The 19,301-nt window shown below is 43.4% G+C and overlaps 1 protein-coding gene across 1 annotated transcript in view; it reads right to left on the bottom strand.

Annotated features, from left to right (window-relative positions):
* The window catches only part of LOC133356392 (uncharacterized), a 76,210-nt gene that overhangs the window by 14,746 nt on the left and 42,163 nt on the right, over positions 1–19,301 (bottom strand). The window contains 15 exon segments of the mRNA XM_061573895.1: positions 810–922; positions 1,551–1,586; positions 1,589–1,622; positions 4,443–5,725; positions 6,338–6,499; positions 7,529–7,565; positions 7,793–7,969; positions 8,357–8,473; positions 9,875–10,031; positions 10,811–10,887; positions 11,790–12,053; positions 12,745–13,044; positions 15,647–15,844; positions 17,589–17,624; positions 18,967–19,071. Of these exon segments, the coding sequence (XP_061429879.1) occupies positions 810–922; positions 1,551–1,586; positions 1,589–1,622; positions 4,443–5,725; positions 6,338–6,499; positions 7,529–7,565; positions 7,793–7,969; positions 8,357–8,473; positions 9,875–10,031; positions 10,811–10,887; positions 11,790–12,053; positions 12,745–13,044; positions 15,647–15,844; positions 17,589–17,624; positions 18,967–19,071 (3,096 nt within the window).

A 19,301-nucleotide genomic window follows, 5' to 3' on the forward strand; every position in this document is an offset into this window, starting at 1 on the left:
AGGCCCTGCAATTCCTTCCACCTGCTCTTTCTCTGTCTGTTCTCTCGCTGGCTGGCGGGAAATGATCGTAAAAAAGCACACGTTGCTTATGTTTGGGTAGGATTCTGCTATCCCAAGCAAATAACCAATTATTAGTCCTAAGTTTATACCATTGAAGACCGTCGATTTCCCTGGAAAGGGCACTATATAAATCCGAAATTTATAGAATAGACTTCAGTGAGAGATACAATCGACATTCAATGTGATTCATGTATTAACCTGAGTGACTTGAAGACTGCTTCCGCGGGCAGACCAGGTTAAAGTGTCAAAACTCGCTTTTGGTCCAGACATAACATTTACATTTTTAATCTCATGAACGAAGCATTTCAACTCGTGTCAGGCAGCTCGGGTGACACAGCCAATACACACATCTAGAAGGTAAGAAGTGTTTGTGCTTTGCCTGTGTCTTGAAAAAAAAAACGCATATCCAATGGAAGTGGACATTGACATCAGAGCTGTTTTGAGATCCTGGGGTCAAAATGCTGACCAACTAGCATTTGCGTTAACAGCAATGCTAAACGACACTCAACTTTTTTCACTTTACCTGGGAAGATTTACCGAGCTATACAGCTCTTTTCCAGGAGTGGCCTGGCCACAAACGATAGCTCAACCAAGTGGCGGCTTACCATCACGTGGACCATTTATAGCAGCCGAATACTCTGAACGCGGACGAACGTCACTTTTCGGCGAGTGTCCCCGGGGGAAAAGATCAAGGGCGAGACATCACCACGCGGCCAAAGGCCATTGACGCAGAGGAGGAAACAAAATACCTGAAACCGCCCAAGTTTGACGACGGGTTGGAGGCGCTCGTCGAAGCGAGCTTCAGACGGGCGCAACTGCACGCCCGCACTCGCTTGGGAATCTCGCCCTTGTACCGCCGCCACTGTGCAACAAAACCCGAGACAATCAGTTCGTTTAACACGGATTTCCAAGGGCCTCGCACGGACTGGGCGTTCGAAGGAATAATTCTCATGCGACGTACGAGGCCGTGTGCCGATGCCAACACACGCTCAAGATTACACTCACGGCATTGCCGTGCATCTCGGTGTGGATGTGGAGCTCTGTGCAGGCATGCAAAGTTGCTTAGCGTGCACTTGGGCAAATTTGTATCCAACTGATGTGTGGTCATTGGAGTTAATCAAATTGCACTTGGCAGTAAATGTTTGCCCGTTCTATATTAAGGCACACCTGGCATCGGCAAGGAATATATTACACACGCTGGGCAAGTGCTAAAATCCCAAACTGCAGCTTCCAATACGGCAGTCCACTTTGTATAATGTATCATAAACACACAATAAGCTGTAATCTCTTAATGGTAATGGAACAATATTAAACAGATACATTCAAGCCCTGTATTATACTCCAATTACATATGAAAACCAAATGTTTCTCTCTGGCAAGAAAAATCATTGCCTTGTATAGCCAACTTACGAATAACATACACTCTCACCGCCCATAAACATCCATATAAAAATAAAGCCTGATATACACGGAAGAAGAAATGCACTTACTTTCATTATCTGAAATACTGAATCGTTGTGAAAATTATCCAGACCAATACCTCCACATTCAACACCAACAGCCTGGAAATAAATAATAGGCACCGTTCAAGGCAGATATCAACAGGACAAAGATCGCATGAAGCATATTTTTGTTAAAACAGTAGACATGACTGATAATGTCTTTCCATTTGTTTAAATCACATTTAAATATTTTCAACTCTGTGCACGAGACCAAGCTTAACACGTAAACGTATTGGTGCACAATTCAGTATCAATCAGTGTGTGAAATCTAATACTGAAATGGAAAAAAAACACCATTAGTCTGTGTCAGCGCTTAGTGCATTTTTTCATACCACTGAAACACTGGCTCTTAATGTGCCTACGTCCATGAAGATAGTGCATCACATATACTAAAGTAAAGTGAGCAAGGGCGGAGATGTTAATGCATTGTGCTACGATTTAAGCGTTGCAGATTCAATCCGCGCTGTGCCTAACACCCATATCTTGTGGAATATCAACCTAGTTTGTGTCGTGCCTGGGTCAACTGAGCATAATGAGTAATGTCCCGTGTCAGCATCAACAACAGGGCGATAAAAGGCAACTGGGAAATGCTTAAATCTTCACTTAAAGCTTTCGTGACTGCAGGAATTCATATTCTTTGGGTCTTTCGGTAAAGCCACGTAAGTTAGAACACATAATACAAATAATATCGCAACACAAGCAATCGTCTTGCTTGTGTTGCGATCGAAACGTCGTGATAGTTAATATTTTTATTATTTGTTCTATCTACGTGGCTTTACCGAAAGACCCAACGAATGGGAATACGTAGATCTGGTCACAATAGCCCCTTGGGTGCCACGCTGTTCTTAATAGGTGCTTGCTAACAGCATCTGCCCCAAAGCTGTTATGCTAAACGGTGGATAAAACTAAATAAAGTTTTAAATCACTAAATATATTAATACACATGCACCTCTGATTAACACGGTTGATTACGCATTGTGTGAGAAGTTTAAAATACATACACACACAATATGAAATCAGATACATATCTTGACTGTAAAGCCACCTTGTCTTATAGTTTATGATTTTTAAAATAAATGTTAACCTGCCCACTGCTATGAAAATCTTAGCAGTCAAGTATTAGCTGCATTTTTGTCATTTATAACATAAATCACCTATTACCGAACTGTGAAAATATATAACAGTCAAAGGGGTTCAGCTAGCAGTTCGTCCTGGGGAAAAAAAGCGTAACAAATAACAAGCCGAGATCACATGACTTGTCAACAACAATCACACGCAAGATAAGGCACTGGTGTGGTTGGCATAATGCTTCGGTATCGTCACAGCTGTGCCAAGCTCCTCTGAATCTGCCCAACCTGTCAGTGCGATTGTGCAGTCACAGAGAGCACTTTCGCTGCCGTATCGGCTGGACGCTATAAAAAGAACAAGCAGCAGCATCCACAAAGAAGATTCGGCCAACCAGGGAAGAGAGAAAAATAAAAAAATGTACATGCATAGTAAAAATTCACACATAATGCTCTATTCAGCCGGTTTCTGCCGAAATACAAGAATGTGTCACTCTGCTGCAATAATTTTTTTGGTGTTGTTGGGGCAATGAAGGCAGCAGCCGCATGAACGTCATCAGCTGCCCGATTTATTTACAGCATCAACAGAACGTCCTTGGGATGCAAGGACATGCCATGTTTTTTAGAAAATTGCACTTCAGTCTCGCAAGACTGGCATGGTCATGATTTGCATTGCTTTTTACATTTTGCGCGTCTCAAAAACAGGCACAGAGGGCATGGCGGATTCTGATATTGGTGGAATTTCTTTTCTGCTTCATAAAAATAAACATTAATTGCATATTTGCATTATTTTAATGAACTAAAATGGCAGGTGTGTGCAAGCTATACATTCATAATAAACGTTTTTGGGTTAGATCGCGTTATTTATAAATGTGTTCCACCACCCGACACGGCCAATCAGTAAAAAAGTGTCACGTTGACAAAAGACAAATAGTTCACTACTTCAGCCCACCGGTGTGTTGAAGAGTGAATCCACAACATTTACAATTTTTGAGTACGATGTTTCGCTGGTAATTACATCCAGCAATATCAGGCAATTTTCCACTACTTTAGCCAGAATTCTGGCAAATTGCCCGATGATGCTGGATGTAATTACCAGCGAAACGTCGTACTCAACATTTTTTAAATGTTGTGGATTCACTCTTCAACACACCGGTGGGCTAAAGTAGTGAACTATTTGTCTTTTGTCAACGTGACACTTTTTTACTGATTGGCCGTGTCGGGTGGTGGAGGGTTACGACACATTTATAAATAACGCGATCTAACCCAAAAACGTCTATTATGAATAATATTGGTCCCGAAAGCCTACGTGTTAATAAGCTATACATTGTTTGCACAATATAATAAATCGAATTATATTTTCATTATTTCAGTATTAGGTTAATTATTTTAGTACTTGAAACACAGAAAGCTCCACAGAGATAAGTTTAGCAAGACCTAATTACGATGTATAAACCACAAAATGTAACATTGATCTTTTGATATCACCAATTGAGTTCATCTCACTTTGAAATTGTAAGTAAATTTCAACAGAGTGCATTAATTGCACGAATAAAATTAATGTGTTCTGCCCAACAAAATAATTTTCTAACAAAACATGTTTACAAATGGGAAGCACTATTCAATAACATGTTTTGTTTATCGAATTTGCTGTATTAAAAAATACTCAAAACTCTCCATTACTTCCAAAGCTACCGCATCCTATTGGACAAGGGCCTCCCCCTCACTTTTACTACGTGCTAATCTTTGTAAGCCACCCGCCCAGCTGCATAATCAAGAAAAGGGAATCGACTAATTCGGCTCAACTCCAACTTACAGGTGCGTACGGAGAAAGGGAATGAGCTCGGGGACGGCAGGCAGGAAGGAAAGGCAATCCAGCAGGGTCACCACTGGGAAGGGACGAGGCCGGTGGGGTTGGGGGCCGGTTGCAAGCTTGGTCGGGAAGCGCAGGCAGAAGAGACTCCTCTGCCGACGCTAGGGCGGGAGGGAAGGCAACACTTCCGAGTGCGGCATGCGGGAACGGGGTCGCGTTCTGCTGGCAGGATGGCGTGCCGGCTGGCGTAACGGCGGCGGCATTAGCGGCGGCGGCATTAGCGGCGGCGGCAGAAGTGGCGGCGGCGGGGAGGGGGAGGCCCGTGGTTTTGCTCGGCGATTCTGCGCCGCCTTGATCAGCGCCGCAAGTTTCCGAGACGCTGGCCGCGAGATCTTTCTGGCCATCGCCGTACGTCGCAGACGACACGGACGAGCTAGAACTGCACGAGTCCTGAAACAGGGTCCTCAGCTTCTCATCCAAGTCCTTAATATTACCAGCCTGGGTGGGCACCTTGGGGGTGTCCGGCTCAGATGTGGATGTGGACACTTCGCTATTGATTTGCTGCGACTCCACGGTCTGGGAGTTCACTTGAGCGACGTGCGTCTGCGCGTCGCCCGCGACAGCCGAGTACGAGATGCTCCCTGGGGAGACCATGGGGGAGTCGGCCGCTACCGGCAGCCCGGACTGGGGCGGCTGCACGGGTGCGCACGGCAACGTGGCGCTGCCCGGGGTTACGGCCAACATCAACGCGCACGGCTGGTGCTCAAGCGACGGGGATGGCTCGAAGCCAGAGGAGCTCACGGCTAAGAGGGGCGTCGCATTCAGTGCAGCGAAAGGGGCTTCCAAAACAGTAATGGCCAGGGACATGGGAACCTGCACGTGGGCGCTCGAGTGCTGCCGTGCGTGCTGCTGCTCTGCCGGCGGAGGAGCTACAGGGAGGGACGGGTCCGGAGCGCCGCACGCAACCGACGCGACACCGCCGCCGCCGCCGCCACCCCCCTCTGCCAGAGCGGCACATACTTCGGGCGACGGCATTTCTGCCACGCCGTCCGCGATCGACTCTCGGCAGACGGCGCTGGGAACGCTTATGAAAAGCTCGTGCGGTGCTGCGTCATTTTCTACGGAGGGGCTGGAGCGAAGGAGGAAGGGCGGGGGGCCGGCTTGGAAAGTCGGCGGTGCCGTGCTGGGGCTCTCGGACAGCTGGCAGCCCTTCCTCATCTCGTCGAACATCCGTTTCAAGCTGACGACCGAGTCCGAGTTGGACAGCCCCGCTCTGACATCGCTTCCTGCACGCGTGACAAAACAAGGATGAACGCAGTGTCGCTGTTCGTCATTTGCTCGAATTCAATTTCAAATCCTGGGGTTTTTTTTTTCACACGTACCAACATTTAAATTGTATGTTGCTGAATGTATATGTACGTACAATGTATTCAGCACTGTACAGAGCCAACTATGCTAATCGGAGGTGAGGCGGAAGGACAACAAACTAAACACAAAAATCAGTTCTAAAAAAATTAGTTAAGCCTATCAAATTACGCAAAAAGAGTGATGAAACTTGAACATGAAGCTAGGTCAACAGTAATTGATTCCATTATTTTGATATTCAAAGCAGAAGAAGAGTGTGTGGCCTCTCACGTGCACGCTAACACACTAATACAAATTTCATCAAAATGAATTTAATACATGAACAATAACTGTTCCCAATAAAACATTCAAAGCAGAGTCCAAATGTACGACCTTGGAGAAATACAGTGAAGCATTGCGGACTGATAGATAGACAATTTTTTAATTGGAGACAATATTTCATAAAACAGTAGGGCAGCAACATCATTATAGGAGCATGATTCACTCACCACCCCCTGGTATACTGATGAATGAATGAGTCAGCGATGACTCACTGTTTTCATTTGTAGCTTCAGGTACCCAGGGCTCTGTGGGAAATACATCTGTTGTCGAGTCGGTCTCAATGCCGATGTCTTCCAGCTGACTCTCAAGCACTGGGCTCACGATGAACTTGCGGCCTCCCGTGCGAACGACTGTGGAGCGTCTTGTGGCTTCTCCTTGAAGCAACAACAAAAATAAATGAGAAACACACTCATTGTATACTCACAAAGAGCATGAGCCGAGGCTCGCTGCGGCGCTAATTTGATATTCCCAATGTTAAATAAAGCATTTACACGGAATGCCTTGCAGACAAGGATGCTTGTAGCCATATGCGTCATTAAAAACCACCTCATGGGATCATGCGGCATGCGCAGGTTTTGGAAAGCCTTCTGAATTAGTGAATGCCTCTTAGCCCCCAAGTGTCAGATTAATGTATTTCATTTGCTAACGTGTTGCCGTTTGTTAAACTGGATATTCACCAATAACATGGTTGTCTTTTCGTTTTGGATTATATTAAGCTGTGAGATGTGACCATTTAGGCATGACTATAAAGGCTGACATTAACATGCAAATAATAAATCCTGCATGTTTACTTTATGCTGTCCGTCATGATCGCGGTTTCGGGTTCAATAAAGACATTATAAAAAAGATGGAAATAATTATTATTTTAATTGCAGGCTTTCATAACCAATATGATTATTCATAATTAGATAACAAAATGAAAATTAAACACCTATATGCATTCGTGGGCTCATCACACATAGTTAACCTATGTGTCCTACTCTAAGATGTATCTTTGTAAAAAAAACATTAACTGTATTACGAGATCTATTTTGGATAAAATAAAAAAAATCTCAAATTTAATATGTATATATAAATGATAGGAAATGCAAAACAACAGCTTATTTTAAGGCATGGAAATGAATTCAGAAAAGAAAATTGCAAAAATAAAGCCGACAATAGATTCACCTTTGGCATGGAATGGAACAAACTGGAGAAGATTGGATCCACACTTGGACAACTTCAGTTTTTAATGAGATTAGGTTTTAACTTTGTGATGGTACAGCAATGTTTGCAATACAAGTGATTCTGTAGTTGTTTTCTATTTAACGAGTCAGGAAATGTTGATGTGCATGGGATTCCTTCTGTATGAGCGTGTAAACAGCTGCGTTGATTCTGGTTATCCAGAGCAAAGTTTTGCTTACCACAGGTAAGTGAACCCGGAGTCTTCATTGACGAATGCTGCAAAAAAATGTCATACAGATGCCAATTTTTTTACTGCAAGGACAGCTCTTAGAGGTTCAGTGCAATTTGCTGAGTCAACTCTTGAATAATAATTTTTAAAAAATCTATTACACATTTTGCCAAGAGCAAAACCGGCAATTCGCCTTGCTAGCGCGATTCTGTTGTGTCGATTAAAAGATGCCAGTGTGCTCGAGCGAGGTTGCATGTTCCGCGCGCGCATTTACCTTGCACTGATGTTTGGTGGGCTCTTTTTCCCCATCGGCATTGGTGCCATCGAGACTCTCCGTGCAGTCTCCGTCGTTCACCGCCCAGATGTTCATCTCGTCAACCTTCTCCACAATATCTTTAATTTGCTCCGTGAAAATCTCCTTTTCCGAATCCAGTATGAAGTTGTTCACCACCTACGACATCGTATGAAATAGAATTACCTATTTGTAACGTGACATATGAATATGGAATAGTTTTTTCACGAACAAAGGTTTTCCTGTGGGCCTAGTAAATGAACCCAGCAGCAGCATACCCTGCATTTAACCATATACAAGAAATATTATTTCGTGAGACACAAAAACATTTACCAACTGACAACTACAGGTTGAAAACAGAACCCAACGATCATATTTAATGTTCATCATGTACATTTTACAAGCCCGAAGGAAATGTAATGCTGACGCATCCCTTAATTAAATTTAGAAAACATTACCGCGCTGTGAGGCGATGAGGGCGACAAATTGCCGCGTGCGAAGTCTACACATTAACGGTAAATTGTGTCCGCATTTAAGATGGCATACCATGTAATCCGCAATCTCCTCTGGGTCGTCATAATCTGGCTCAAATTGAAAGGTGACCGTCTTGTGGTTGTGCGTTTCCATTTGGCATTCAACGACCTTATCTCCCTCTTCTGAAACCTTCAGCGAAACAATGCAGAATGCGCGTGAGAAAGCAGCTTACAACCACAGTCCAAGCAAGCGGGGGCGGAGAGGACAAACCATTTAAAAAAAAAGCCATCGTGTAAGACGGCCAGCTGCTGGTTTTAAGGGCTACAGCAATGAGCTGGCAGCATTGAAATCCTGGGCTCGAATCCGATCAAGTTCTCGAGTGTAGTGAGTTTATTGTGTCAGCCCGAGATGACTGAACAAAAACATCACGTTAAGTATTTTTTTTCCTTCACTTTATTTGGATAATTCCAGCTATGAGCCTTGAAGTTCGATATTTAGAGTTGATAAGGAGGCCTAATTTGAAGTTATTTCAGAAGTAATTCTGTAACGTCTTCCGAAGCCATTCTCGGATGCAGAATGATACATTGTTAACTGCAAACACACCCACGGTGTGACACATTTCACCTGTGGCTACACCTAAGGTACGTGAGCTGTATAAAGCACTGTATCTCAGAGCTTTAAGTGTAAACATCTGCTTAACCGCTTCAGTCATTTTCAATATGGAACCAATTCCCATGACAAATAAATCACCGTATAAACAAGAGCATACAAATTCTATCTAATGAACACAAATACATTTAATATAGAGCTCAGCAGTTGGGACTGCCATCATCATAACCATGGATCATCTTTAAGAATTAATGACAATTTAAACGTGTGTGCATATAATACATGCAAACATAGCAACATAGAAAGCCTCTGCATTCAATCTTATCTCAAAATCCTACACAATAGGAGAGGAAGATCAGTTTAAGAGAGGAAGGAAACATATTTTCTTGGTTCTTTCGGTAAAGTCACGTAGAAGGGAAGTAATAAAATAATAAAACATAATAAAATAATATAATTCTCACGACGTTTCGGCTACAACGCAAGCAGCCGTCTTCAGGTGAAGAATGAGACACTGCCAAGCTTGGAGCTTATATATAAGCTGGGTTGGAGGTGGAAGAAGAGCGCCTTAACAAAAATAATGTGCACGCCTTTGTTAAGGCGCTCTTCTTCCACCTCCAACCCAGCTTATATATAAGCTCCAAGCTTGGCAGTGTCTCATTCTTCACCTGAAGACGGCTGCTTGCGTTGTGGCCGAAACGTCGTGAGAATTATTTTATTATGTTGTAGCCGAAGCGTCGTGAGAATTATTTTATTATGTTTTATTTTTATTATTTTATTACTTCCCTTCTACGTGACTTTACCGAAAGAACCAAGAAGATGAATCCCTGCAGTCACGAAAGCTTTAAATCGAGAAGGAAACGTAATCAATGGAATATAACTTCATAGCAACGGGTAACGAGGTGTACAACTTAAAATACACAACAGCAGCTGGTCACATACGGGTACGGAACTTTTAATAGAACCCTTCCTCCTTCATCTCACATTGAGAATGGTGACGCGTGGCTTGACAGACTTTTCCTGCCGGGACTTGCGATTGGACCTGCGAATTTTCCTCGAGTGTCTGCCGTCCGCTCTGCTGCTTCCGCCCGTCGCCTCGTTCTCGCTCAGCTCTTTGGCTGACGTGGCGTCGGAGGTCATGCTGGAGGAGAACACACAACAAGAGAGGGCCGGAAAAGGCTTTGAGAGCGCGATACTATTCACGTGCAGTGGTGTGTTTATCCGTTTGAGATTGCATTGATGGTTAATACCGACGACAGCCTTTTCTTAATCCACGACTGGATGAAATTAAGGCCGAGCCACCCTTTGTTGGTCGTGGGGTTTGTTTGACCATAAATGCACCAAGCTGGTCAGTGAGGGTCTTACTGGACATCTGTAAAAAAGAGCTGTATAATAGCTCATTGGATTCCTCCAGCATGAGTAAATATTCTGATTCTGGTTCTGAAAGGGGGTCCCCCCCCCCCCCTCCCTCAAGACACGGTTCAGATATCGCTCACCACTGATGTTAGGCATGACTCAAGAGTGAAACCCTGATAGCAGGGATCGAATTCTTACATCCGTAACAAATGCTATCTGTGTTATTAATAAACATTGGTGAAATATTAAAACATTTTATGCGATGCACTCCAATTCATACATTTCTCATGTGGTAAGATAAACGATACGCAAAAAAAAAGAAAGATTGCATGCAAAAAGAATTTCATTTGCAATCTGTGCATGCTGCTTAATGTGACCGTGTATAATTTAAAACTGTGACTTGTGTGAAAATTCTAATTACGCGTGGAATTTCCACAACACAAAAAAAATGTATAATCATGTTAAAGCAGTCTCAGGGATTAAGCTGAACGTGTGCAGACAATGGCAGCCACAAACAAATGTGGATCCACTTTTGGGAAAAATAATTACAAATCACATGCTTACCTCTCGTTCATGGTTAATCCTTGGGCGATCTGTGCTTCATTCATTTCACTTGGGTTATCGACACCAGAGTTGGACACCTATGAAAATGCATTGCCACCAGTTATTTTGTGGATGTTATTTCGTAGGTATATTCATTTCGTATAAACCAATAAAAGCATACGAATATAATCCTATAATCCCTGGCTCTCTTTCCAAATAACAACCAAAGGTTTGATGGGATTTTATTAATTGATCAAGCTCAGTGAGTTAATGCCACGTACACTACCCCAAAGCAATAACATAGTGATGTTAATATCCGAAAGAGATGAATAGCCGATGACTCACGTAATTAACAAGCAGAAATTCACACAAAGGCCAGACTTTCAGCGAAATGTCATTGAACAAAACGTGGCAATACGGTCAAGAACATGACAGATGCATCACATCAGTTTGATTGAATGGACAAGCTTTCCGACACCGGCAAAAAAAGTCACGGCACATCCAAATTGAATATGCTCTTCTGTAAAGTTCGGTAAAGGCTGGAATACATCATGACGCATGAATATCATTAAAAGCGAACGTTGCCCAAAAAGATCAAGGAGACATTTCTTACAATGACACGGTTAGTATCATAAACTAAACTATTAAACTCAACAATTTTTTCATTTTACCAGGTAAGTCCCACTGAGTTATACAGCTCTTATTCAGAAGCAACCTGGCCACAAATGATAGCTGAACGAAGTGGCTCATCACGTGGAAATTTGTATCAGCCATCTAACCTATAAAACGCATATAAATGAGGGAAAAACCGGACGACCAGGAAAAAAATCCACGCGACCACGGCGAGAGAGATACATGCAACTCAAAATATACAACAGGCGGCAGGGTCGGGATCGAACCCACGACCTCCTTCATACCCGACGAGGTAGTTAACATCTCGCTACCAGTGGCACGCCCCTAAGAATAAATGCGAGTCGATTCAACCTCTGTGCAAACGTACCTCTTCTTGTACCTGTCGTTGAGGCTGGGCGGGAAGGCTCCGTGTGGGGTCGTGCTCCTGACCACTCGGCATGGGGTATGAGGGCGCCACGTCCGTCGCGCTCTGCACGGGGACGTCCAGAGTTGTGTCACGAAACTGCATCGTCTCAGGAGGCGCCACACCTCCCGTGCCAACGGCGGATGCAGGATCGATGCCAGCAGTCGCTTTTGACTGAATCTCAGGGCAGACTTCGAGAGCCGTTGGCAGCGAAGGTGAAATCACGGTCTGTGGGCAGATCGCAAGCAGCAACGACATTTTTGTGGTGAAACAAACGGTCAGTAATTTTGTCCAATGAATCGACACACACAAATGCATGTGCTCTTGACACTTATATTCATATATACGCACGAGGCCTATACAGAAATCAATCCTATCACATCTTGAAATCTAAGCAGGGTTTGGATGGGTAACCATCATGCATAACAAATATCTATGCTGTCTGCCATCACCAACCCACATTTTGCATATGGGTAAGTAAAGTCAAAAGTCAAGTCTCTACCCACATTGAAAACAGCATTGGGCACTTCTTAACGTCATCAGCAGACCTGCGCGAATTATCAAAATTCTACTTTTCTATTAGAGTGACCAGCAGCACAACCATTGCAGACATTCTATAAAATGGTGCATATTTTATAACAATTGCTTATTATAACTGTAACAAAGCAAATGAAAAAAACACTGACAACATTCGTCATTAAACACCTCTGGGGTGAAGCAGTGGCACAGTGATTCGCACGCTGATTCTAGGAGGTCATGGCGAACATAAGTAATGAGAGGACACCTGAACCAGTTCTGCAGTCAACCCTTCACCTACTCCAACTGACCACGGTAGTGAAGTACGGTCAAACAATTCCAATGAGCAACACGGCATGGGGAGGCCTTCATCCAACAGTGCACTGACAAACAAATTGTTCACCTGCGTCTGCGTGTCAATAGAGACCATCAGTTGATCTGCGAGTGGCGCTTGCATAGTCTGCGCAGTTCGAGGAACCGACGGCATCCAATGAAGTTGGCCGGTGTCGGTGGCCGGTGGCGGCAGCGGCAGCGGAGGAGGAGGGTGCGATGAGGGGCAGTGCGGCCGAAGAGCCGGGTCGGCGAGTCCAACGGCGCACTGCACCGGAGTGTCCTGCCCCGCGGCGGTAGCGACGCCGCTCGACGTCGCGAGTCGAGCGGGGGTCATGGAGGCATCGCTGGCGCTCAGCTGGGCAGCGCTCGCCTGGGGGCAACGCAGGCCGAGTGTTAGAGATTCAGCGAGCGAACACAATGGCTCCAGTGCCATGAAATGTCATGACGGTAATTCACATTTGTAATGCACATTTCATCCGTAACAATGATTAAATACGACAATGACTGCTATTTTAATTTTACCAGGTAAGGCTCACTGAGCTATACAGATATTTTTCAGAAGCGACCTGGCCACGTTTGCAATGACCACAATACCTGCAGTCATAATGCAAACAAAAAACATAACTCTGATAATGTATGCACTGTCCTTGAAGTTGATTGGTCCACACCCGAGACAGCTTTCCTTAGAGCCTAGTCTCACATGGTGTTGGACCAGATGACGCCAAAAGGCGCACAACTCAAAGACAATGCACCGTCAGAGTTGAGAGCTTGGGGTAAGCATTTACACCATTGGAACCTCATTTGCCAGTAAAAAATATGATAATTGTTTTTTTACCATTTTATCTGGCAACAAGGAGGGAAAAACTGGCGTTAGTTACTACTTCAGCCCACCAGTGTGTTGGAGAGTAAATCCACAACATTTACAATTTGAGTAGTTCGACATTTCGCTGGTAACTACATCCAGCATCCACAACTTTACTGGCTGTGTTGGGTGGTGGAGGGTTACAAGACATTTATACTTACACGATCTATTACAAAAACCTTTATTATAAATAATATTGGTCACGAAAGCCTATCAATTAAACAGAGTGAACCAAGTCATTTATCCCCCATGCTTGTATCCTGTCACAGATAATGGAAATTGGGCAAAGTCCATAACCCAAAACTAGATATGTTATAACACATAATGATCACCGTAATTATATTAATAGGTAACATATTGCCTGCCATAAAAAAACTGAAAATATCCTCGTGTTAAGATGTACGAAAGTACAACTAACAATGTCACCACTATAACGGTTACGCATGGAGAAGTTCTACAGGCTGTCCTTACACTCAGGTCATGCAGACAAAGTGGGACTGGGGAACACACCGTTCAGACCGTTACAGACAGTCATGTGCAGTTCAGTTCCTACCGGAGATATTGTCCAATTAAATTACTCAATAGATTTGTTCTTTGTAATCTCCAATGAACCAAAAAATCGTGAAATAAACAATCTGTTTTTTTAATGGCAGTTCCATGAGAGCTCAGTTAGAACATAATTACCCAAAAGAATCCATGATGCAATGCATTTGACATTTCATACGTTGAATACATTAACATCTGCAGGCCCTTTCATGCACGCCATAATAAATTAATGGCTATGTGATTGTTTGAACACTTAAATCTGTCCACATCACCATTACATTTCTAGTTTTTCATTCTATAACGTAACCAACAAAATAAAATAACAAGCATTCAAAGTCAGGCTCCAAAAAAATTTTGACTGGCAATCACTCGTGTTGGCTTGCATTAAAAAGCTCTTTAAGCGAGTCACAGGATAAACAATCCAATTCCACCTGCATGACCCCAGAGAACGTGGGCAGTGGTGGGGTGAGAACAGCAGAGACATCCAAAGAGACAAGACCCACATGCTGGCTTGGGGCCATGGCTTCTGCATTTTGCTTTGAAGGGGGGAAAACCAAACGAGAGCACACCTAAGGCCACACCGCGTTCACAAGTCACACTCACCATTCGAGGAGTGCATTTGTACACTCGCAAAAACAGAGGGAAAGACTAATATCACGCGGTTTGTAAATCGATTGTTTCAAGTTGCACACGACACTACATTACCACCGGCTGACTCACGCCGCTCATCTCTCCCCCTCCCAGCTGCTCCCCTAGTGTCTGCTCCGACATTGTCACTGGCTGACTGGCGCAGCCTCTCCTCCTCCTCCTCCTCCTCCCAGCTCTCGTCCCCTGCCCACTCTCTCACTTTGGAAACCCTTAGAAGCAGTTGCATTTGGAGGCTTGCCCCCTCTGTTCTCTCCGCCTGGTGAAGACCGCTTGTGTTGCGATCGAAACGTCGTGGGTTTTTTGCTTTTTATTATTTTCAATTTCTTATTTTTAATGTAAATTTAATTCTTTTTATTTTCTATCTACGTGACTTTACCGAAAGAACCAAGAATATTTGCACACGACAGTTTTCGGTTGGATGGAACTCGCTTTGAGAGTGGTTTCTTTCGGTACATTAAACTCCAAGTCAACACATAATATCACGTATTCATGATATTTAGAAATCATCGGTTTACAAAATAACGTTAATTAAAGTGCAGAGGGGGTACTTCAGAGAAAGATGTACTGAAGCATTCAAGCTGTCACTTTAGATTTTTTGAAAAATTATCCTTCATTAATCTTCAAATTCATTTCAGACTGTTGGAACATACAACCTTGGTGCAAACCTTTACATAAGGCTTATTTGTTGACTGGGTTTTGTCTTCCTTTACACATTGCAATGCATATTCACAGTAGGTTTGAAAATATCATCATGGCCAAATGCCACCAACGGCTCACACCTTACCACCATTACATTATCTCTTCTGTCAAATCCCACAACTTTTGCCAATTCATTTCTGGGTGGAGGAGTAGGGGGGGGCGAGGTGTGCTTAAATCTCACGTTATAAAGTGCAGGAGACCAAGCAAGCGTGCATACCTCTTGTGGCTGAGTGCACACGTAGATCTGTGACGTGTGATCAGGCTGCACATCTTGCTGCTGCATGTAGGCCGCTGCTGCCTGCACCGCCGACTGCGCCGCTTGCTGGAGTCCATTAAATGCTCCCTGCTGACAAGGCGGCGGTGGCTGTTGCTGCTGCTGTTGCTGCTGCTGCTGGAGAGACTGCACTGGCACCTGCTGCAAAAGGTCAATTCCGTGAGCACGAGAACATTATTAGCGGCCTGGAGGCAAGGTCAAGTTAAGAGCTCAGTGGGCTTTACCTGGTAAAATAAACATCGATAGATATTCCTACACTTTGCACCCCTATCGTGTTTTCGTATTGTTTGTCGTCGTAACTTTATGATCCGCCCAGACTGGACATCTGTGAAAAAGAGCTTCGAAGCTCAACAGATTTCTCCCGTGTCAATATTCTTCTTCTGAAGTAGTTTTTTTATTACGAGACGCTATTAAGCTTTGGCCCGGAATGCAAACGTGCTCAACGCACAACGCAGATGGGTGAATTGTTCACGACGAATAAAACGACGACGACATGAAACACAGACACATTTTTGGCAATAATGCTCCCTGCTTGTGAGCGCTGAGTACAGAATAATGCATTGTTGTCATATAAACCCGGGTAATAGAGTAATGCTTAAGTGCAGCTTCTACGGATGGCAAGTTTCCAAATGTTACTAATAATGTTTCAGCTCTCCCCATGCCGTGCAGGTCATCTACCCCACATTTCAGTGTGGGTTGGTGAAGGGGGCTTCCAGTACTGTTTCAGATATCACTTGCCACTAATGTAGCTGGAAAGCAGACCCAAGTCGTTGTGTTAATGAACGTAGACATGGAATATGGATTTATAGACAGTATGTATACATCTGCAACGTAGCAATGCATTTATAATATATATTTTAAAGCAATTGGCAATGTTTCGGTTCCTGAAGTATATTCAAGTAATTTCAGACGAGATGCCTTTTATTGATAGTACTATGAAGGCCAATTCATATGTTAAAAACCTGAAATTTGGAAAATTGGAACTCGGCACTAAAAACAGTGGGATTTCGTTAAATAGACTTGACTCACTGCTGCTAGTCGCTGTGACATCAAATAAAACAAATTCAGAACGCTCTAATGAGCAAAAAATGTTTGTGTGTAACGCGCGTGATGTCACTCCATGTCTACCAGCCCCCCTCATTAATAATCATGAGCAGGTGACGTCACTCCACATGGGGGGGGGGGGGGGGTGAGGCGCCTCCTCCCCTCTCCTCAACGTCAACTCACAACCCTCACTACAAACACAGAACCCTCACGTCACGCGATCTCCGTAACGCTGTTGAGACAGAGGTAAAAAGGACGTCATGATGATGAACAAGGGATGAAAACCTTTAAATGAAATAAGTCTGTCACCACGGCCTTACAAATTGCACACTAATGGATGCAATGAATATGACGTCGCAGTCTGCTTTTCGCTTGAATATTTCAGATTTACTGCAATACACCCGTCCTTGGAGGGGCTATAGACTAGTTACAATATATTCTGCTTTATAAAGCCATTGTAGGAAAGACATGTCCTTGAATTTGCATAAAACGTAAGCATTTAAAAAAATCACAATATTAGCATCGTCAAATTGTACAGCTTTCTTGAGACCAATCTTTAAAATGCATTTTTTTTTACATCCACCCAAAACCATAGGAAAAAAACAGCTTTGGTCTTTTTAATCAAAGGTCACTTATTACCATCATAAATATTATATTCTTGGTTCTTTCGGTAAAGTCAGGTATTTACATTTTTATTTTATTATTTTATTATTTCCCTTCTACGTGGTGACTTTACCGAAAGAACCAGGAATATGAATCCCTGCAGTCACGAAAGCTTTAAATAAAAATCATATATATTATTACATTATCCTGTGTAACGTAATGTGGAATTAATATCTACCTGTTGAGGGTGAGCCATGTAGTAACAATTTCCATACTAAAAGGAAACAAATCCAAGATAATCATTCAGCGAGGGAACAATGTACATAGACATACGATGCACCGCATTAATGCCATCGTTTAAACGACAAAAATCGAAGTGGATAATGCAGAGCATCGCATATGTGGTCATGGAGAGGGCAGGGTTACACAGACATGGATGCATCGGATTGTTCACAATGTTCCAGCAACCTAAGAGGCCGGATAGCCACCTCCCTTTCGATTGCTGCAGGCCTCTCTGTGCAGCATGCCATGCAATTTGTATCGCGGTTCTGCGACAAGGCCACACCAGAGCGATAAGTGATGAATGCCAAAAAACTGTACTCAACTTTGGCCATGAAACACTTATGGTTACTTGGAAGGACAAAGTGATGGTGTCCCCTTCGACTCCAGAAACTGAATTTAATCTATTAAAGGGATTATTTGCCAGCATGCACAACCCGAGATCGGACATCTCAATTACGTTAATGTCCCAGAGATGGCATATTGTCAAACACTGCGGAAAGGAAAGTTTGTATTCTAATCATCCAACGCAAATAACAATTGCATGTATTTCGTACGGTATTTGGGAAGATGTTCATTTATTAATTTTAAATTGTGAAATACAGTAAACCTTGGATTGCGAGTAACTTGTTCTGTAAGTGTTTTGCAAGAGGAGCAATTTTTTAAAATAAATATTAATTTGATAAACGAGCGAGGTCTTGCAATAAGAGTAGTACGTGTATACGCTTTGTCTGCCGAGCGTCACGTGATCACAACTGATATACGAGTGCTTTGATATACGAGTGCTTTGAATTACAAACACGTTTCCAGAACGAATTATGCTCGCAATCCAAGGTTTTACTGTACACAGACATGAAGATTCCCCTTCCTATTTCATAGACTGGTCAGGGGTGATATGGCCAGCAACGTGGCCACCTGCCATTGTCCCCCCTCGATGATAACGTTCACATACTGTCACCAGGAACTTATTTAAAACCGAGTTGGCCGAGAGGAGACGCAGGGCAGGTTCTAATGCCACTTTCTACTGACATTAACCATGGCCGGGAAATTAACTCAGGCCACCGGATTCAGAGAGGAGTGCAATCAACAACGATGCACCAATTTCTACTAGACAAGCAAACCCACACACGCACGCCCTTATGAGGCTGCAACATATAAGTATCTAATCTGGCCGCACAGTTTGAATCATACCGCAAGTCAATTAAATCGCAACCCACAATTTTTACCTTACTACAAAAATGCATTGTTTTCCTTTCACTTTAATACTGAAAATTACAGGAGCTGCCAGTACAACGTGCGTGGTCCGGAAAAGGATAACGAGAAAAAACAAAGCTAACCTGTTGACCATGCTGACAAGGTGCTTGCTGCAGGGGAGGCTGATCTGATTGGAAAGGTTGTGCATATGGCTGGGGCAGACAGCATGTCTGCAAAAGACCTGGAGACTGTTGGCAAAAAATAAGCGCCGATAAATCACAACGACCTTGCATCGAATTAATTTATATTCTATAAAAATAATATCTAAGACAATCAAAGCACACGCTATCATGTGGAAATACAGTTGGGAGTGGCACCGTAATAGTGGTGCAATATATATTGTATCACACGGTGATTTTCAATAACCATTGATGTGTTAGCATCTGAACTAACGTATTCTCCAAAATTAGCACCACCA

The sequence above is a fragment of the Lethenteron reissneri genome, chromosome 54, assembly GCF_015708825.2.
Source record: "Lethenteron reissneri isolate LAM-NWPU_2019-01 chromosome 54, ASM1570882v1, whole genome shotgun sequence".
Classification (NCBI taxonomy): Eukaryota; Metazoa; Chordata; class Hyperoartia; order Petromyzontiformes; family Petromyzontidae; genus Lethenteron; species Lethenteron reissneri.